This window comes from Podarcis raffonei, chromosome 9 (genome assembly GCF_027172205.1).
Source record: "Podarcis raffonei isolate rPodRaf1 chromosome 9, rPodRaf1.pri, whole genome shotgun sequence".
Classification (NCBI taxonomy): Eukaryota; Metazoa; Chordata; class Lepidosauria; order Squamata; family Lacertidae; genus Podarcis; species Podarcis raffonei.
Genome location: NC_070610.1, coordinates 6,092,983 through 6,113,751, shown reverse-complemented (window position 1 = coordinate 6,113,751; position 20,769 = coordinate 6,092,983). Strand labels below are relative to the sequence as shown.

The following is a 20,769-nucleotide window of genomic DNA, read 5'->3' as shown; positions in this document are numbered from 1 at the left end:
CAGGTTAAGTACGGACCTCCAGAAAGAATTAAGTACTTAACCCGAGGTACCACTGTACCATAATCAAGAAAAATTCTGATTGTGGGGAATGTTTACATCTTTCCCAAAGGGAGGGCATTGTGCACATCCGAATATGGTTAAGGTGCTTAAAAATCACCCAGAAAGCTGATTTTTAAAATACAGGCAGCCCATGAAATCCTGATTATTAGAAATGTAGTAAGCAGCAAGGTTGGCACCGTTAAGCACCTTCCAAGGCCCAAACCCAAATATGCCATAAAAAGTGACATTCCACATAGCAAGGCCACAGACACAGTACAATTGGCACTTGTGACACAAGCACAACCGCAAGTCACACAGCACACACTAATCTGAAAACTTGCACCATGTTGTGTGTGTGAGAGGTGGAGAGACCATGTTTCTCAAACAGTCCACTCTTGTGGTTTGAGGCACAGGGAGACGTCATTTGCCTGCAACAGAGGTGCTGGATGGAAAGAAGACCGTTAGACCTTGCACAACGCAGCAGTGAGTGTGGGAGGGAGTTGGTTGGCATCCGTCTCTCTCAAGAGACAATGGAGTGTGCCTCTACAGGTGAAGTGAAGGGAGTTATCTTTCACAAAACCTCCTGAAAAGTCCTGTAGAATCCAGCAGGTGGCACCTGAGGAACAGTTTGTGGGCCATAATAGCTCAGCAGCAAAGCCCCAAATACTTTGAGGGGTGCAGATTCCAAGTTTGGTCCCCAGCACATCCAGCTGAAAGGATTGCAGGTAGCAGGTGATGGGAAAGTCTCTGGAGATGCTGTCAGCCGGAGTGTGCAAAATGAGGACAGCCAAACTATTGGCCTGGTACAAAACAGCTCCCTGTATGTGCTGTAAGACTGTTCCCCTTTTATGCATGGTGGGTTGTAGGCTGACTGTGAAACCTTCACTGGAGGTTTTTGAGCGGAGTTTGGATGTACCAGGGATGCTTCAGCTGTAATTATAGGTGCCGACTTCCTGGGGCCCTGAGCACCCACAAAATTCCCCATGAAGGGGCCAGGCAACCACAAATTACGGCACCAGGGCCATTCACGCTGCATGGCACCCACTGGCCCGGGCACCCAGGGCCCCAGGGCCAAGCTAGCCCTCCTGGCTGTAATTCCTGCCTTGCAGGGTGTTATGTACTGAGTTGAATAGGATCCAAACTGCAGCAGTCTGATTGGTCCTAGAACAATAGGATCCAAATTGCAGCAGTCTGATTGGTCCTAGAACAATAGGATTCAGAATGCAGCAGTCTGATTGGTCCTAGAACAATGCAGCAGTATGATTGGTTGGCAGGAACCACCCAATCATGCTCCAGATAGAAGTGAATCCACAACCTGATTGGCTTACAGTAGAATTCCGGAATTAGCCAATCATGTGCAGCCCATTGTGTAAATAATGTACATATAAAGCAGATACTTTGAGGGGACTTTCATTCATTCCTCCTCACCGCTATGAGCTGAATGAAGAGCATGAAATCACTTTGCGACTCTGAGTATATTTCACAGGGGTAGCCTAGATGACCCTCGGGATCCCTTCCAAGTTTTATGATTCTGTGCTGCCGTTCTGCCCATGGCGAAGCGGCTGCCCATCAGAACTCACGTTGCCAGTAAACCCATGTTCGGCTATTGGCCATGGGCTTCCTGCCCTGATCCTTCGGAGGGCAGCTCTGCTCACTGCGGGCGTCGCGCTTCCACAACGAAGAGCAAAGCGCTCCTGCTTGAAATATGCGCAGGGGCGAAGCTCTGCCAGAGCAAAGCCCCGGTGCTGTGGGACTCCGGTTCCCGTCAGCACCAACCAGCGTGGCCGGCGGCTGAGGGGGGTCCAGCAGCACCTTAGGGGGGCCACTGGTGCCCCATCGCCGCCTTGGGGCCTCCGCCTGACGCACCTGCACCGAAAGCAGCGGGCCGCGTTCCCGAGTAAATGCGCGAAGGGATGGGCTGCAAGGCGCCTCCCTGCAGATCCGCAGAAAACAGCCCCCCCGACCCCCATTGCTAAGCACCAAGAACAACAGCCGCGGCGCAGGGAAAGATTGCGAGCGCCTCGGGGCAGGAGATCCCGCGTCTCGCGCCATGTACGGGAATCACCCCCCACTACCCCCCCCCAAAACTCCCGGGAACTGTAGCTGATCGAGGGCGCTGAAGAACATTGAGGTGGAAACTACGGTTCCCAGGGATCTTGGGGTGCGTGCGAAGGTGCCTTAAATATAAAGGCAGGTGCTTAATTGGCTTAGGATTTTATTTAAGTTAAGTGATGAATTAATATGTTTAATTTCATAATGTGAAGAGCTAAGGATGTTAATGTTTAAATTAAATATTTTTAAGAACTGTAATTTAGAAAACCGTTAAAAGGACATGCAATGAAATTCAACCAAGAGGAAGCGAGGAAGTCACTTAACAATGTTAATAAGGGTAATTTTTAATAAGGCTATGATTTATGTTTGTTTGTTTGTTTATAATTTTGTGAAAACCAATAAAAACTTTTTGAATGGAATATATGCACACACACACACACACACAGGCAGATGCGCCTTACAAGTCCCTGCGCTGCGCCACCCAAATGGCATCCTTTGGTGCGGAGGTCCCGCCCGGGTCTCTCCTCCAGAGGCGCTCCCAGCCCGTCGTCCGAGCGGCTGCCCGACCCCGCCCCTCGGAGGAGGAGCCCGCCGCGCCCTCTCCCCGACTGCGCGTGCGCAGCCCCGGCTCTCCTCTCTTCCTCCCGCGCCGGCGCCGTCCTTCGCGAGGGCGCGAGGAGGTTAGTCCGCCCTGCGCCGCCGTAGCCTCGGCCCCGCCCGCCTTTGCCCTCGGAGCGTCTCGCCAGCGGAGCAGCAGCGGCGCGTGGCCGTCGGAGGAAGGAAGCCAGGAGGCCGGCCAGGAGCAGAAGCCGCCGCAAGAAGCCACCGCCGCGCCGGCCGCCACCCCCCGCCGCCCAGCCGCCCCTTCCTTCCCGCGCGTCGCCTCACGACCGCCGCTTCTGTGTCCCCTCAGCCATGTTGGCAGCCGCTCAGCTCCTCCTCAGCCGCCGCTGCGCCGCGCCCGTCCTCCGCGGCCTCGTCCCCCGCGCGGCCCCCGCAGGTGAGGCGCCCCTCCTCCCACGCTCCCGGCCGCGCCGGCGCTCGAGGCCTGGCCGTGTCCTTGCCGTGACCCCGCTCAACCGCGGGGAGCCCGTCGGCCTCCTCGGGGCGCCGCCGCTCGCGCCCGGCCCGGTTCTGGCGGGTCCCCTGCCGCCCTTCCCTCCCTCTCCCTCCGGGGGACGCTCAGGGCGCCCGCTGCGCCCGCTGCTCGGCCTCGTCGCGACCCTGCGAGGGGGGGCGGGGAGGAGGGAGCCGGGTGACCTTGGCGCGGGAAGCGGCGGCGGCGAGGAAGGTCGCGGGTCCGCCTGCTCTTCCTCAGCCGCCCCCTTGCCTTGGCTCCTGAGCTCCCCTCGGTAGGAAGGTGACGGAGGGGCCCGGGTTCAAATCCCGCGCTCGGCCGTGGATGAAGCCCTCTGGGCGTGACCTTGGGGTCAGCCGAGCCCGCCTCGCAGGGTTGTCGAGAGGAAAGGGTGCAAATACAACGAGAAAATGATTTCGAAGGGAGGAAGAGGATCAGAGACGGAAGAAGATCTCAGGCGGAATAATATGCTTTGGAGTATTCCTAAGAAAGGAGAGTTTCCCCGTCTCTTCAGGATGGGTATAGCTGCTTTGTGCTGCTTTTGGGTCTGATCTGCAGGGCATTTCCTCATTTTCTGCTCTTCCTGGTTTCACTTTTTGCTTGTGGCTCTGCTTCCATTTCATGGAAAAGGTTGCTTCTCTTAAGGACCAACTCTTCATTTCTAGGTGCACATCCTCTAAGGCTCCCCTTCTGCCGGAAAATGGGCTCATATGCTGATATGCTGTCAGTCCAGGCTTGAAAACAGTTGCAGTCAGAGCCGTGTGTGTTCTTAGCTTGTCCAAAGAAATGAACAGTTTACTGGGTGACCTTGAGCCCACCAATCTCTCCCCAGCTTCCCTGCCTCACAGGTTCACTGTGAGGATGCGAAGGAGTAGATCATGGGTAGGCAAACTAAGGCCCGGGGGCTGGTTCCGGCCCAATTGCCTTCTAAATCCGGCCTGCGGACGGTCCAGGAATCAGTGTGTTTTTACATGAGTAGAATGTGTTCTTTTATTTAAAATGCATCTCTGGGTTCATTGTGGGGCATAGGAATTCGTTCATTTTCCATCCCCCAAAATATAGTCCGGCCCCCCACAAGGTCTGAGGGACAGTGGACTGGCCCCCTGCTAAAAAAGTTTTCTGACCCTTGGAGTAGATGATCCTGTTTGAATGCTACCCTGAGTTCCTTGAGGGACCTGTCTGTATCCCATTCCCATTTAAGAAGAGCAGTTAGGGCCGTGATCTGCTTAAGGGTACTTCCAGACAGTCAGTATTTTGAAGGAGGAATTCAGGCACATACTGGAACTTTAGGTTAGCACACTTAAAGTGGAGTTACTGCCCTGATGCAACAAATCCATGTTAAAAAGAAGGGTGGGTTTTTTTTTGCAGTTTGGATTGTGACAGGGCAATGCATTGAAAACAGTGGGATGAATGGGAAGGCATATGAACACAGCGCAAGCATATCAGGATGAATATTTATTGTTGTATATCAACCCCAGAAACAAGTCAGAATGACAGCTCAGTATAGACTGACATAGGCTAATAGCTGAATAATCTTTGTGCAAGCCAATCAAGATGGGTATTTAGTAAGTGGGTCAAATGGAGGAGCCTTAAGATAGGGACATCTGGAAATAATACTCTGCCTTATGAACTCACTTATGCATGGATTTGTTGACTTGTTCCAAACCACGATCTTTTCAAGTCAGTGTAGTCCCAATTTACATGTGAGTTGGGTCTATACAATAGCTTGATTGTGAAAGTAGTATCTAAATTAATTCCCAGCAGGGAAATTGGCTCAATAAAACTTCACTGACATTGAGGCAGTGCATTGGAGAACAGTGTTGATGCAGTCATCAAATTGGTGTCTATTCTAGGTGAAGGCTCCTAGATACTTAACAAGTGTTGTAAGGCCATTGTGTCTTGTACTTATCCCCCAAGATGGCAGGTGAAGCTACTGGAAACTAAGAATACCATTGATGCTAAAGACTCCAGCAAATTTTGCATTCATTTAAAGATACGATTTACCACAAAATCTGAGGACGCTGAAATACTGACGGTACTGAAAAGTGTCTTTGACCACCAACATTGCAACAAAGCATGTTTTACTTTAGAACAGCTGTTCTGAGATGGAGGCTTATTAACTGAAGAATAGAAAAATCAAGAGTGAAATGGATAATTTTCAGCTGAAATGCCAGCATCTCATTTCTTTGGGTAGTTTTAACACCTGGCATTTTAAAATTCCAAGCCCGTCTAGTTTCTTCTGTGGATTGTGCAACAGCAAGACAATGTCCAGAATGAAAGCAGTTTTTTACTCTTGTTTGAGTTCATTGTACTACTGAATTGGACCAAACGAAGTGAATTTTTGAATTAGATATTATTTATGCAGCAGCAGTAAATGGCACCTTAAATCTAGGTTATGGTAGCTACAACAGAATGTCTATTTTGGGGGGGGGGGCGGGAGGTTGGACTAGATGACTCTATGGGTCCTTTCCAATACTACAATTCTAATATTCTATGATTGCAGCTACATTGCTTTACTTGCTCTTACAACAGTGCACTTGTCCCAGTATGCAAGAAGGAGAAACATACGCTATGGAAATGGTTTTAACTATGGACTAAGGGAGAGGTTTTTAGACTGTGGTTGCCAACAAGGTGCCCAGGTATCTCCGCATAGTCGCAATTTGACCCACGCCAGTAGCAAAACACAGCTGGCTAATTTCTAACACTGACAGTGATCCTTCAGGATGTGTTAAGTAGAATATGAACTGCTACTCTGGTAACAGACTTTAGAACCCTTAGATTATATCTGCTTCAAATTTTTGCCAGAGATAATTGAACTTTGGAACTTGCTGCCTCCAGGTACTTATATGACTCTCCCTCCCTCTCTCTCTCTCTCTCTCTCTGTCCCCCTTATGAAGTGACTCCAGACATGTCTATTTTTTCAAGCCTGTTCTATTTAAGTGAGCTTTTAATCTTCTCCATTATCTTGCCTTTCTCTTATGTGTCTGTTTTTTTTCCAGGTTATAAACTTGAAGGCAAGGTTTTGTTCTTAGTTCTGTATACTGTACAGTTCAGAACACTGACTTATTTTAGATAGTATTGAAGTGTGATTTTAATTATTATCACTATTATTAACTATCCTTCTGGCATACATTCTTAAGCATTCAGGGACTTCATGTTTTCCCCTGAAAGCACCAGACTAGCTATCTCAACTATGTAAATAAGCCCAAAGGTGACTTGTTAGCAAAAAAATAATAATCTAAAGCTGGGAGGGATACCTGTAACGTGCGTTAAAAAGTTATGATAATTTACAAAATAGCAATTGGATTGCTGGAAAGCTTATTCTGATGGGATGGTAATTAGATTTTTTAGGTGACTTAACTTGCCATGAATGCTAAAGATATGTTGCTCCAGCAATGCAAATCAATACTCTGCTGTAGTTTTTCTACCCTTTGCCTGCTGCCTCCTGCCCCACTCTCTCTCTTCTGGCAGGAAATGGGGAAATTCATACAGCAACCCTTGTGCACAGCTGGGCGAACCTTTTAAAGTGGTGTAGTTTAGGGCTGTTCCAGTGCATGTTTCTCTTTACTGGGGAGGGAGGGGGTGATTGCATAGTGCTTCAGTAGAAACTCTGGCAGCTACAGTCTGGAAGTGATGTGGGGATGGTTGCTGCTGACCAAAGCAGAGAGCTGCATTCCTGGGATTTCACGTGTACACTGACTTCCTGTGTGTACCTGCTGTGTTGCGGCTTTACCTTGAGCTCTTTAATATCTTCCTCTTCTTCCTACTTCCTGTTTTTGTCACAGCTGTATTGCCTGTGCGCTGCTATTCTCATGGGTCACATGAGTCAGATGAAGAGTTTGATGCTCGCTGGGTGACGTACTTTAATAAACCGGATATCGATGCCTGGGAGCTAAGGAAAGGTAAGGCTGAGGGAGAGTAGTATTGAAGAACTTGAGAAACCCTCCTTTGTTGTGTGCCGCTGCAGCTGAATGGAGGCATTTCTGGAAGCTGGTTGTGGTAGCTTGCATGGAGCAGTCAATCCATTTTTCTTCACTCCCTGCCCAACATTCCACCAGCCTTAACGGAACTGTTCCAGAGCATAGAATTGTAGAGTTGGAAGAGACCCTGAGGGTCATCTAGTCCAACCCTCTGCAGTGCAGGGATCTCAGCTAAAACATACGTGACAGATGGCCACCCAACCTCTGCTTTTAAGATTGTACCTCTGGTATTTTAATAGCTGTATGAGTAGTAAAAAATGTTCATTTATAATAACTTGCTAAAATCGAAACGGATTCAATGTTCCTGTCAGTCCCTTGATGTTTCAGCCATGCCTCAGCTTTTTCAAGGCATATCTTTTGTTAGGGAAAGAGAGATAAGACTGACTTCAGCTGTACATAAGAGGACAATGATATTAGGGCTCTGAACGAGCACTAAACTGATAAAATCCCTTTGACTGTTGAATGCCTTGCAATATTCTATTTCAGGTAAGAGGAAGTGTGCAGTTTTTATTGTGCTGCTGGCTGTCAAGACAAAATGGCACTTTTTATTGGGTGACTCCTTTTCGCTACAGAGGCTGAACAGCAATTGATAGTTTATTAAAGTATTTATTAAAGTAACCTTTTAGAAAACTCCCCAAAGTATAAGCAGGGAGCATAAAAAGCCACAAACATTCAGAATCTTGAAGTTGTGTTTAACTTTTCAAGTTTAAAGTCCACAATAAATTGAGCTTTGTTGTGGGAATTGGGATCTGTTGTTGTATGGGATGCAAAAAAAGAAAAAGGGGGAAAAAAGAAATGAAGTTTTGGCACTGAAATGGCAAATTACAGATTTGATCTCAGATTTTGTATGTGGAATGTAAGCAGCGTTTCAAGTTAGCTCTACAAATTTTGTGTACTGTGGCAATATCAAATATCAGAAGTCACTTGCAGGAAATTTGGTATTAATAATATGTTCTGGCATATTTAGATATAATCAGAAGTGTTAGGAAAAGAAATGGAGCCTGTGTGACACACTCCTGAACTTGTAAGAGCAACGGAATATTCTCATTCTTCTTCATTCCCACAGGCATGAACACACTGGTTGGTTATGACCTGGTTCCAGAACCAAAAATCATTGATGCTGCTTTGAGGGCATGCCGACGACTAAATGACTTTGCTAGCGCAGTCCGTATCTTAGAAGTTGTAAAGGTCAGTGAAAGACACTTGAGTATGAGCAGACAACACCCTGCTTCTCCATTTACCTCTGTGTTTATAGTGTGTATATTGTGGAGTTCCGGCTTGCTGGTGATCCATAAAGAGCCTTTGCACTCTGTGTAGAGATTTGTTTGACTAGCCTTGAGAGCCTAACAAATCTTTCTAGCCAGCATTGTCTACTTTAATGGTGATTGGCTCTCCACAGCCTGTGACATAGGTCCTTCTAACCCTGTTAACCTTGGTCTTTTTGACAGCATATGTGCAGCTGAGAGAGGAACTTCCTGTACAAAATACATGTGTCCCTGCCCCGCTTTTGCCCATTTCCCCACAAAAGTTTACCAGGCTACTTATAATGGAAGCCTATGCATGTAAACTCAAAAGAAAGCTCCACTGTGTTCAGTGGGATTTGCTTTCAGGAGAGTATAGATTTGTAGCCTCATATAGCGTCTAAACCACAGAGCCGAGGGCTTGCCAATCAGAAGGTTGGTGGTTCGAATCCCCGCAACAGGGTGAGCTCCCGTTGCTCGGTCCCTGCTCCTGTCAACCTAGCAGTTCAAAATGCTCCAGCGGGAAGGTAAACGGCGTTTCCATGTGCTGCTCTGGTTTTGCCGGAAGTGGCTTAGTCATGCTGAGCACATAACCCGGAAGCTGTCTGCCGACAAATGCCGGCTCCCTCGCTCGGCCAGTAAAGCGAGATGAGCACTGCAACCCCAGTTGTCTGCGAATGTCCTTAACGGTCAGGGGTCCCTTTACCTTATGGCCACTTTCACCTCTAAAAGCTGGATTTTGAAGCATTAAATTGTTGCTTAACTCTTGGTGAAATGCTTTTCTCTTGTGTGTATTTTTTTTTAAAAAAACAACCCTTAAGACTATTGAAAAATTAACACTATTGGCCTTGGATATGAATCTGTCTTGGTTTTGCTAAGTTTAAATTCATTTTGTGTTCTTTCAATTAGGACAAAGCAGGGCCTCACAAGGAAATATACCCATATGTTATCCAGGAACTTAGACCAACATTGAATGAGTTGGGAATCTCAACTCCAGAGGAACTTGGCCTGGACAAAGTGTAAACATTATTGGTAAGAGAACAAATCTTCAGTTCTTTGCGGAAACAGCTTTTTAATCATCCATCTTCTTTACCAGGCTCCTGGACAGTTGCATGAGCGTTCCCAGGAGATCTCATGGGGCCATCTGAGATCTTGCAAGCTCTCAAGAAGTGGGAGCAGTTCCAGGGGTTGTTATGACTTTGTGTGATTTTGCTTTTATGTGCAACCCCCGGTGCAATTGCCTTGCACGCCAGATAGAGTTTGAGCTATCTTGAGTAGAACACCAAGGCTTTGTTTTCTAGGTTTGCCTGAGGAAAGGCAGAAAAAAGACTTGCAAATTCCCTGCATTCACCTAGCCCCACTCTCTTTTCTGGTGGGCCATTCTTGATGTACTTGAAATGTAGTTCTTATACTTAAGTGATTAAAAAAGACTGGAGAAAAGTACAGTGAACACTTCTCATTCCTCAGTGTCAGGTTCCTTATTTCTGAATCTGACTCAAATACAGCCATATAATATTGGTGCTTGCTTAGTTGTCTGCATCAAATAACTTCACTCCTGGCAACCAGGAGGGTTTCTCCTGCTGTCATATGTGCTGAACTTACAGTGGGGGTCAAGCACTCAGCCTAAGCTTAGCAACTGCTGTTCTGTTAATGGAGCAGCATTCAAGACTATGCAAACACGTCACCCTTAAATAGGACAGTGCTATGGAAGTTGGATGTTTAGTGGCAATACATGCAATGCTCTGCTAGCTTTAAGCTGTCACTCATTTATTGTACTGAAAAAAGCAGCAGAGCCGCTGCTAGGTGTAGTGGCACCAGGGAGGAGAGAATGAACAGCATTTAATAGCAAGCCTGCACAAACCTGAATTGACTTTAGGGATAAAATGCTGTGTTCTCATAAGTATTCATCTGGGGCAAGTGGCCTTTGCAGGGAGAAAGGCTTTTTTTCCAGTGAGAAGAATCTGAGCTGTTACTCTAACGTTGCATTGGTTACAGTGAATTGGGGTCCTCATTTGCAGCCACATAACCACAATCTACTGCTTGGGCACCATATGCTGTGTGTTCTGTGTAAACACTAGAATCCTACAGACTTTGAATGAAGAGCTGCAACTCTGTATGCAGTTAGAAATGTTTTACTGGTTCCCGTGCTTCCCTGCCCAAGCAACAGAAGGTGGCCTTCAATCGACCAATGACATAGGGCAGGAAGCACATCCACGCCCCCATCCTGGCACTAGTTCTGCTGGGTGCCCTTCTTGGTCCTTGCTCTCTGTGGCCAGTGGCTGCTGCCACACATACAAACTCCTTGCAGGCAGGCAAGCAGGCTTGGGACAGCAGCCCCAAGAATTTTCCAGGCTGAGTTTCTTCTCCCCACACACCATCCTTATTAAAGTGGGGTGCTCCCCACTTTATGCAATTTCACTTATATGTGTGGGGACCCAGAATGTAATCCTTGTGTACGTGTGTGTTTGGGGTGTGTGTAAATCCTGTAATCTGGAGATGACTTATCAATTTTGTTTATTTATTTATTTCATACCCCACAAAATGTACTTCCTCCCCTTTTTTATAAAAATGACCAGAGTGACTAAGAACAGTACAGTCCTGAATAAAAGAAATATGAACAAGATAGCCATTGTACAATAAGATAACATAAGAGCAGATTAAGAATGGCAGTAAATCAAAACACAATTATTTTACAAATACCGTTTAAGACACAAAGGCTTGTTACCAGTACTGTGTGCACGGAGTCCCACTTGTGAAACAGGTTGTTTCTCTCCTCTCCCTGTGTGCCATCCACACCTGCTCCGTAGGGGTTCTCCAACCCTTTGAAGCAGATTCTGGGGTTGCAGGGAGAGGGGTGTGTGGTGTGTTGTACAGGCAGAAGTCTGCAGTGCTAATGGAACAGTAGTGTTGGATGCAACCCAAAGCAGTAGAGAGAACTAAGCAAAATCAGCCCAGTTTGCCAGATACCTGCTAAAATAGAAAGAATATGGGGCAAAAATGTAAAGCGAATGTTGTTGAAACAATTTTTTTGAAGGGTTGCTGGGATATATGGTGTGTGTGTGCATGCCGTGTGTGTGTGTGTAAAATAAGTGGATTGCAGGATTGTAATTCTATAGACTGCATATATATATATTTAGAGATATGAGGAAAACACAAAGGTCACAAGGCTGTGGTAAAAAAATGGTCTGTTTACACCACTGGGCAGCAAGCTGTTAATCTGCAGCTGCTTGGTACACAGATCAGATTATGTTTCCCCAACTATCAATTTTTTCTCTTTCAGAAGCTTTCTGGTGGTGGTGGGGAGGCAGAAAGAGCTTGAAAGGGGTGTAGAAATGCATGAACTAATCCATGATATCTGTTCTCTTCCAGATGAGCTTCCTGTGGGGTTATTGTTAATGCTATTTGATTGTACAACAATTGCCTGGAATCAGACGTTAAAATATTACTTATTTGAAAATACTACTTCCTTTTATTGAGTCCTGGAGTATGTGTTGTGAAGCTGGACCTAATAAAGGGGAACTGGTTTGAACTGAGTGTTCTTTGTAGCCTGTGTTATTATATACTAGAAAAGAAAATCTTATTTCCCATAATAAATGTGAATAAACATGGGGTACAGAACTTAATCCTCAATTTCACAACCTGACAATGGGATTCTCAAACTTCATTTATTGGTGTCAATGACATTCAAATTTTTATTGCTTGTGTGTGGATCCCTATAAAGGACATTGAAGGAGGTTATCATTACATGTTTTTGTTTCAAAACACCATGCGAGTTCATGAAACTGATGAGGCCAGGAGCATGACTTCCTTTTCCTTGTGCAGATCCTATGTGTGCACTGCTACACAAAAACCACAGCACTGAACTTGCTTGCTAAGGACAGCTTCTGTTTTATTTATATATCTGGCCCTTCATGCAATCAGACACACAGGGTGACTAATGGCGAGAACCAGATAAAACAACATCCAGTGAGAAAACCATTAAAAATTTCATAATTCATGATAAATATAGTACTACTACAGCAATGCAAGTTTTTAGCTCTTGAGATGGCATAAATGCTTGAAGGTATTTGATCAATATTTACTGGAGTCCTGTAAGTTGGAGGTACTAAATAAGGATCCAGACTAAGATCATTGAGCTTAGATCAGATTGAAATCAATGGGGCATGTTTGAAATTGGAGAGAACTGAGTGCAGCTGGTAATAACCCTTAAGATTTTTTTTAATAGAAAATCTTTATTAATTTTCATATAAACAAATATACATGAGTTACATAACATACAAAACAAAAAACACTACAAATGAATAGAAACAATAAATTAAAAAGTAAAGAAACAGACATAAACAAATACAATATATTACACTTACATGACAAATTAAAATATATAACTTCCAATAATTCTCATTATACTACTTATATTATCTGAGTGATACTGGTAAGCAAGAAATACATAAAATATAATATTGGAATATATATATAGACACAAAACAAAATAATGTGAATCTGTGCAAGGAATACAGATAACCCTTAAGATTTCTATTGGTCTGATAGCAAGGCTTCCTTGCCCTTTCACGTGAATAGTAAATTGCAGAATCGCATAGTAAGACTTCTTATATGATCATTGTAAGGTAAAAAGTAAAGGTAAAGGACCCTGGACAGTTAAATCCAGTCAAAGGCGACTATGGGGTTGTGGCGCTCATCTCGCTTTCAGACCGTGTTTGTCCACAGTCAGTTTTCCGGGTCGTGGCCAGCAGGACTAAACCGCTACTGGCACACGGAGGACCGTGACAAGTGCCAGAGCGTACAGAAACACCATTTACCTTCCCGCCACAGCGGTACCTATTTATCTACTTGCACTGGCATGCTTTTGAACTGCTAGGTTGATCATTGTATGAATGCACAAGCCCACTACACCATTACTTTGTATGCAAGGGGTGTTTAACCTGTGACCCTCCTGGTGCTGGATTTCAACTCCCATCATCATCTGTTGGCCATGATGCTTGGGGTTGATGGGAGCTGCAGTCCCAAGAAGAGGGCCACACACCAGCCAGTTCTGTTTTAGTCTATTGCATCAAAACACTGATATTCCTGGAATGTGCAAGAGGGCCCCTGAGAAGCAGCCGTCAGACAATGTCCCTGCCATTCACTCCAGGTGTGTCAGTGGCCTGTTGGACTAGCTATTCATCTGCCTGGAGGCTATGGGGGCTCCTGATCTCCTTTACAACTGAGCCAGACGTGAGCATTCACACGCTGAAGCTGACTTGGGTAGCAAATTAGCAAAATGTCAGGGAATACTGGATGTATGGCAGTGCCATGAAAAAAGCGGAAACTGTTCAAGAAGCTCAAAATCATTGTTTTTGGGGTAGGATTCCCAAAAAAAGCTCAACAATTGTGGTGGTTCCTTAAAAAAAGGTCAACAGGAATCTAAATGAAACCGATTTGGTTTTTTTAAAAGTGTTACGTGGAAAAAAACACGAGAGACATTGCACATACTTTTGTAAATCAAGAAAATCTTTAATAAAAATACATTAAAAAAAGGAACAGGAATCTTTAATTTTTTGAGATATGGCAACCCTAGTTAGAGCCACTCCCTTGATGCACTATTTTTCTATCTGCAGGGATTTGTGGTGGCAGGAAAGTGCGTTTAATCAGAAAGCGAACTCCTCAGCCCCGTCCCCCCGTGATAACCAGGCCTTGAGCCCCCCGTACAGCCCCCACTCTCCCTCTGCGACTCCGAGAGCAGCGCAGCACACCACAGACTACGACACCTCCGGAAGCCTAGACCGTCGCCTCCGCCCCGTCACTGCCTTTTAGCGGCTCTTCCGGCTCCTCTCGCTGGTTGGTTGGTCTCCCCTCAACGGCAAACGAGCGCTGCTAACGCGAGAGGACGAGGGGCGGGCCGCTTGAAAACAAACCAATGGGGGAGAGCCGGCAGGATGACGTGAGCGGGAGGCGTGGCTTCGTGGCGGTGCCGCCGTGAGGGTAGCGACGATGGAGGCGGCGGCGGCGGCGGGAGGCGGAGCGGAGCCTCCGGGCCGGAGGGAGGCCGCGACGCTGCCCGGGCCCAGCAGAGACACGGTGCGTGGCCGGCGGGTGGGGGGGCCTCTCCTGGCGGGGCTCCTCAGGGCGGGTGGGCTGCTCCTGGCCAGGGAGGCTCTACTGCCGGCTGCCCTGCTTGGAAGCGGGGCGAGGGGGGCCGCCTGACGGGGCTTTCGGGGGTCGCGGAGATGACCTGCGGGGTCCCCTTCCAACTGCCTCAGACGCGCGAGCTGGACGTTGGAGGAGTCCGGAGGGGTGGAAGGAGCGCGTTCCTTTCGCGGCGCAGCTAAACTGCGGAACTCCCTGCCGCAGGAGGAGGAGAGGGCTTCGTGGAGAAGAAGCAAGCCTGTCCCACAGCGGGGCGTGGTGGAGGCTGTGCTCTGCCTCCTTGGGCCATGGAAGGAACGCTCAGGGAGCCGCAGGGAGGGAGTAATAATAATAATAATAATAATAATAATAATAATAATAATATATTTATACCTCTCTCATCTGCCTGGGTTTCCCCAGCCACTCTGGGCAGCTTCCAACAAAATATTAAAATACAATAGTCCATCAAACATTAAAAAGCTTCCCTAAACAGGGCTGCCTTCAGATGTCTTCTAAAAGTACGGTATTTTTCTCTTTGACATCTGATGGGAGGGTGTTCCACAAGGCGGGTGCCACTACCGAGAAGGCCCTCTGTCTGGTTCCCTGTAACTTGGCTTCTCGCAGTGAGGGAACTGCCAGAAGGCCCTCAGAGGTGGACCTCAGTGTCCGGGCAGAACAATGGGGGTGGAGACGCTCCTTCAGGTATACTGGGAACAGGAGGCTGAACTGGATGGGCCCCCTTTGGCCTGATCCAGCAGCCAGGCTCTTCTTAAGCCCTCTTCTTGCCTGATGGATCAGAGCAAAGGCACCTGCTCTGAGGATGGAATCTGTGGCCAGCAGAAATGCCAGTTTTGCCCATCATGGCTAGATCTTAAGATGGGAGATGTTCTATGTGATGGGGCTCAGGTCTTTGTAAAGGGGGATTCTGAAAGTTGAGGACCTGAAACAACAACCCCCCCCCCAATCTCATATATACCTCCATATAGGTCCTGTTATGAGAGAGAGTTGAATTATTAGCTTTTTGTGGGCAGGAGGTGCATGGGTGGATTGTTAGCCTGTCAGGTGTTCATCAGTAGAGTGCTCCCCATTCAGAATACCAGCCACTCTGTTCCTTCCTACCCCGGGTTCCCTCCCCCCCCCCTGCTAATAGACCCATCAGCATTCTGCATCCATGGCAGTCCTGCTGGTACCTGTTCTTTGTAAATGGATGGTGCTGTTTTGGCTACATAATGGCTCTCACAGCCTGAACCTTTGAAATCGAGGGGATTCATATAGTACAGTGGTACCTTGGGTTACATACGCTTCCGGCTACATACGCTTCAGGTTACAGACTCCCAGAAATAGTAACTCGGGTTAAGAACTTTGCTTCAGGATGAGAACAGAAATCGTGCTATGGCAGCGTGACAGCAGCAGGAGGCCCTGTTAGCTAAAGTGGTGCTTCAGGTTAAGAACAGTTTCAGGTTAAGAACGGACCTCCAGAATGAATTAAGTTCTTAACCCGATGTAGCACTCTATATTTGTTGTTGTTTTGTACTTTCTATCTCCCTTTTTGGGCAACACCTGAAAGTGAATCTTGCAGTAAATAAAACAGGCATGTGTTTGATATGGGGCCAACAATGAAATAAGTAAAAAGCTGGGCATCAATAGAAGGCAGGAAAGCTCCCCTGCTTTGGACTTCTGTGTTCTCTTTGGAGTATAATGGCTATCAAATGTCTCCTTCTGACAGGGGCAGAGGGACAAGAAGAGGACAAGCAGGGAAACACCAGTGGAGAAAAGGGGGCCGTACCTCATGAGCAAAACTCCTTCCATTCAGGACAAGCTACGTAAGTCAGGACTGGAATCTACGTTACATGAGGGCACAGCCTTCACAAGTACGGTGGGCTCACCGCTTGAGGAGCAAGGGAAGGACCCTGCTTAGTTGGACTGCAGGCCCACCTAGCTCAGTGTCTTCTTCCCACAGTGGCCAGTATGATGCCCACAGGAAGCCCATAAGCAGCTTATTTGCACAGTAGCACCATTCCCACTCGTGTTCCTCCACAACTGGGGTATTCAGAGCACTGAGACGGGGATGAGTCACCCCTTGCATAGTCAATTTAGAGACATTTGTGAATTTAGAGACATTTAGGTCAATTGTGAATTTAGAGACATTTAGGTCAATTGTGAGCCAGGGTGGTGTAATGGTTAAGAGTCGTGGACTCGTAATCTGGTGAACCGGGTTTGATTCCCCGCTCCTCCACATGCAGCTGCTGGGTGACCTTGGGTTAGTCACACTTCTTTGAAGTCTCTCAGCCCCACTCACCTCACAGAGTGTTTGTTGTGGGGAGGAAGGGAAAGGAGAATGTTAGCCGCTTTGAGAGTCCTTCGGGTACTGATAAAGTGGGATATCAAATCAAAAATCAAACATTAGTTTTGCTTTCAGCAGACAATAGTTTGTAGTTAGTGTGTGTGTCCCCAAGATGCTGAGGCACCTTGAGGGCATCCCTGCTTTGACTCCGGTTACCTTGTGCGGATCCCACTTTGCCTCAGAGAATCCGTCTGAAATATTCCACTTTTTTCATGATTTGACCAAAGCCTCCACACGTCCCTAGTTGAAACTAAATTGCTGTTAGCAACAACAATAATACAATACCTGCTTACTGTCAGCCATGTACAGCCATGAAAGAAGTGACAATGTAGGCAGGAGAAGAAGTGACGGCAATTGTTCCTGCTTGAGCTTCATTGTGGAGGAGCAGGGGTGGAGCGTTCCTGTGGGAGATGTAGCCCAACAACGGGAGATGTAGCCCAACAAATCTGAAGGGGCACAGGCTCCCTAGCCATCCAGCAGGGTACAGACACGGGGGTGGGATGTCAAAGGATTTCATGGATTAATTATTTTCTATGGAAATTACTGACTTAACTAAGAAGGCAGAAATAGTTGTGGTTTCTTCACTGCTGAGCAGAAAGTGCTCCCTCCTTGCTGCAGGAGGAAGGCAAGGCAATGACATGGAGGATAAGACTCGTACATGCTTACCAGCCACAATAACTAGGTGCTCCCCCACTGTCTGAGATAGGAAGCCTCTTTATTCCAGTTGCTGGGATGCGCAAGTGGAGAGAGTATTGTTACGCTCAGGTTATGCATGTGGGTTTCCCATTGAGGCATCTGGTTGGCCAATGCGAGGACAGGATGCTGGACTGGATGGGCTCTTTTTGGCCTGATCCAGCTGCAGGTCTTTCATGTTCTATACCCCATCATACACCTGGAAGCATTTTTGCAACACCAGCAGGTGGTGTGGATTCACCTGAATGTTTGCTGCAGGGGTGGGAACCCCTGGGACTTCCCCAAGATGGCTTGCACAGCATAGTTGCCACGCCAACCCACTTTAATAGATGGCAAACCCCTGAGAGTGTGTTTTGGCATCTCCTGGGCAACCAGAGGATTCAGATGATTCATGTCCTGTGCAGGCAGCCTTTCCCCAGAGTGGGTTTTTCTGCTGTCCTTTTGCAGTAAATATTTGTCTGAACTTGCCCCACAGGCAGCAGTTGGCTGGTGGGGTGTGGTTTATGGGAGGCGATCCTCCCCAGGAACGTGGAATACAGCAAATATTCACTGAGTTTGCCTTGGTCATTTTGGGGGCTGCAGAGAAACATCGTGAGATGGCAAAGGCGATGCTGCGGAGGAAGGGAGGCGCATTCTCAGGAGCCGTCCGGCACCAGCCCAAGCTACCAGCCAAGAGGTCCAGTCCATTTTCTTACTGTTTGGGGGATTTTGGGCTTTTTTGTGAGTTCAGTGACCCTTAACAAGTCTGCATGCGTTAGGTTAGGCTGCTAACGTTGGTGTCCTGCTAACCTAATCTAGCGCTCTCTCTACTTCTCCCCTTGAAGGGGTGAATTCAGAAAAGCAGCCAAAGGCCTCCAGAAATGGCACAATTTAAGAGAAGGGCCAGTGCAGCTCAGAGGTAGAAACTCTTGCGTTGCAGGAAGGTGGTGCCAGGTTCAGTCCATGAGCTCCAGGTGGGGCTGGGAGACACTCCTGTCTGAAAGTGGAGAACTTGGGCAGGGGACCCCAGGCTTGGGCCAACAGTCCTCTCCATTTGGCCTGCCAAGCCTTTTGGGACAAGCTGCACACCCCTGGCATCATACTGCTGGGTGTCAGGAGCTTCTGAAGCTTTGAACCAAGCAGGATTGTACTTCTGTAAATCAGCTGATACACCAAGTTCAATCCTGCTTGGTGCAGAGCACAAATGGTCTCACTTGGTTGAGGTAGCTTCCTCTGTCCCTGTTGTTGATAAGTCATCCTTGACTGCAGGATTCAGCTTTGAATGATTTGAAATGTGCTTCCAGAATACGTAGATACAGAACCTGACTTTTTTGCACCTTGAATTGGTGCCAAAGGCCACATCAGGTTTGTCCAGTTGAGACAGTGACTTGCCCAAGGCCATCTTCTGCCTGAGTGACACCCTGTCCTTTGCACCAACACCCTTCCCTTCACCTTCCCCCACTCTCAGGTGCTTCATATTGGTTTTTGCCTCTTTCTCTAGGTCAGTGAAGTTCAACAAGGGCTATGCTGCCCTCAGCCAGATCTCAGATGAAACCCTGGTGTCCCTGGACTCTGACAGGTGAGGGGTGAGTGGGATCTGCTTGCTGATTGTGGGTAGGGAAGGCCAAAAAGGTTTGAGCATTGCCACCAATTTTAAATGGCTCTAAAAGTGTTAGCAAAGAGGATCAATCTGTGAACAGGATTCCCCTGAAGATATGGGGGAGCAATGGCAGGAGTCAGCATTGCTTGTGGATTTCCCAGAAACATCTGGTTGGCTGCTCTGGGAATAGGATGCTGGACTAGTCTGATCCAGCAGGGTCATTTTATGCTCTTATGGGAGACAAACTTCCTCTCATGTCACAAAACCCTATTCATTCTTAGCAGAGAACTGGGAGCCGGAAGTGTGCTAGAAATACCCTTTCAGTTTGTGCTGACCCTTGGTGTTTTTCTCTCCTAGTGATGAGGAGCTGGAATCAAGATGTTCCTCCGGTTACTCCTCTGCAGAGGCAAGTCTGGTGCATGGCTTGCTCCTTACAGGCATTGAAATTGACCTGCAGGTGGTGGGGTTTGTCTGCCTGTCTGTTTGACCTTCTGATGGTTAGTGAGCAAAGGCTTTTATGGCAGGTGGGGGTGGGGTGCAAGATGAACCTCAGATGCTCATGTTGCCTGCTCATTAATCTTGGGGTGCAAATACCCTCCAGATGCTGTCAGACTCCATCTCTAGCCAGCCGGTCGCCAGGGATGGGAGAGCGTGCAGTTCGGGAACCCTTTCTTACATGCAATGTCTGTGTGTGCATGTGTCCCAGTAAGCATGTTGTGACTCACCATGAGTGAGGAAATGTAGGCACATGGAAGTGTGTGCACACACCTGCATTTTCTCACTGGCATGCTTGCTAGGAAGGAGAGCTCTCCACGCCTTTCTTCCTTCTTAGGACTGCAGTCCAATCCTATAAGGGGACACAGTTCTGAATAGATAAGCATAGGAATATGCTCTCAAGTGTTCTTAGGATTTGAAAAAAACAACCATAATTAAAATGCACAATAAAAGAAAACAGTGAAGAAGCATAGCAAGTAAAACAGTGGGGTAAAAGCAGTTAAGGTAATTAGATCAGGAAGTTAAAGTTCAGGAGAATGCTTGCCTCAACCGGCGTGTCTTCAAGAGGCAGCAGAATGCCACTACTGATGGGGCTCTCATATTTCTGCATGGAGCGCATTGCAAGTCACTGATTCCACCAGTGGAAAACCCTGCCTCTGTGTTGCCACAAACTGATAACCAGCAGGCCATGTCTAATTCCATAGTCCTCCAGCAGGTGTTTTCAGCTTGTCCCTCCTCTTGCTTCTCAGGTCAACCAGGATCTCAGCCGCCAGCTGCTGCAAGATGGGTATCGCCTCGATGAAATCCCAGATGACGAGGACCTTGACCTCATCCCTCCCAAGCCTGTGTCATCTTCACCATGTCCCTGCTGCTTTGGGGAGTCTGCCTCCTGCTCCATCCAGTAAGGATCCAAAGAGCAGGACTGCACTGCACAGGTCAAGAACCCAGCACTTTCCCCCCTTCCTTTCAGACGCCTGGAGGTCCAGAAGAGGCAATGGAGTCTGGCACCGAGCCTTGACCAAGCCGATAGGGAGCAGGAAGAGGGTGCTTTGGTGGCTGGGAAAGCGGGGTGCACCGTTGCCCTGCTTGCACTTGCCCAGGCACCAGCCAGCCTCTTGAAGCTCTTATCTGTGGTGCCCTTGGAA

General features: G+C 47.5%; 2 protein-coding genes across 4 annotated transcripts; both read left to right on the top strand.

The window, feature by feature from the left end:
• Positions 1–2,926: 2,926 nt before the first annotated feature.
• On the top strand, positions 2,927–11,924 carry LOC128420886 (cytochrome c oxidase subunit 5A, mitochondrial). Of its 2 annotated transcripts, none has more exons than XM_053402919.1 (5): positions 2,927–3,091; positions 6,955–7,071; positions 8,216–8,337; positions 9,300–9,422; positions 11,760–11,924. In XM_053402919.1, exons 1-4 carry the CDS (start codon positions 3,007–3,009, stop codon positions 9,411–9,413), a joined length of 438 nt encoding a protein of 145 aa, XP_053258894.1. In that variant the 5' UTR covers positions 2,927–3,006; the 3' UTR covers positions 9,414–9,422; positions 11,760–11,924. The 2 variants fall into 2 exon arrangements, with proteins under 2 accessions (XP_053258894.1, XP_053258893.1); XM_053402918.1 differs by lacking the exon at positions 2,927–3,091 and adding an exon at positions 3,666–3,688.
• A 2,390-nt stretch (positions 11,925–14,314) lies between these two features.
• On the top strand, positions 14,315–20,769 carry FAM219B (family with sequence similarity 219 member B). Of its 2 annotated transcripts, none has more exons than XM_053402916.1 (6): positions 14,315–14,465; positions 16,240–16,336; positions 18,133–18,226; positions 19,031–19,108; positions 19,487–19,626; positions 20,374–20,476. In XM_053402916.1, the coding sequence occupies exons 1-5, from the start codon at positions 14,379–14,381 to the stop codon at positions 19,614–19,616; spliced, it is 486 nt and encodes a 161-aa protein (XP_053258891.1). In that variant the 5' UTR covers positions 14,315–14,378; the 3' UTR covers positions 19,617–19,626; positions 20,374–20,476. The 2 variants fall into 2 exon arrangements, with proteins under 2 accessions (XP_053258891.1, XP_053258890.1); XM_053402915.1 differs by having other exon boundaries at positions 14,325–14,465; positions 19,487–19,535; positions 20,374–20,769.

Excerpts from the sequence above, each read along its gene's own strand:
- LOC128420886 (XM_053402919.1), top strand. The coding sequence starts at position 3,007 with ATGTTGGCAGCCGCTCAGCTCCTCCTCAGCCGCCGCTGCGCCGCGCCC. Across the intron at positions 7,072-8,215 it reads TGCCTGGGAGCTAAGGAAAG|GCATGAACACACTGGTTGGT; the intron begins GTAAGGCTGAGG and ends TCATTCCCACAG. Across the intron at positions 8,338-9,299 it reads GTATCTTAGAAGTTGTAAAG|GACAAAGCAGGGCCTCACAA; the intron begins GTCAGTGAAAGA and ends TCTTTCAATTAG.
- FAM219B (XM_053402915.1), top strand. The coding sequence starts at position 14,379 with ATGGAGGCGGCGGCGGCGGCGGGAGGCGGAGCGGAGCCTCCGGGCCGG. Across the intron at positions 18,227-19,030 it reads CCCAAGCTACCAGCCAAGAG|GTCAGTGAAGTTCAACAAGG; the intron begins GTCCAGTCCATT and ends CTCTTTCTCTAG. Across the intron at positions 19,109-19,486 it reads GTGTCCCTGGACTCTGACAG|TGATGAGGAGCTGGAATCAA; the intron begins GTGAGGGGTGAG and ends TTTCTCTCCTAG.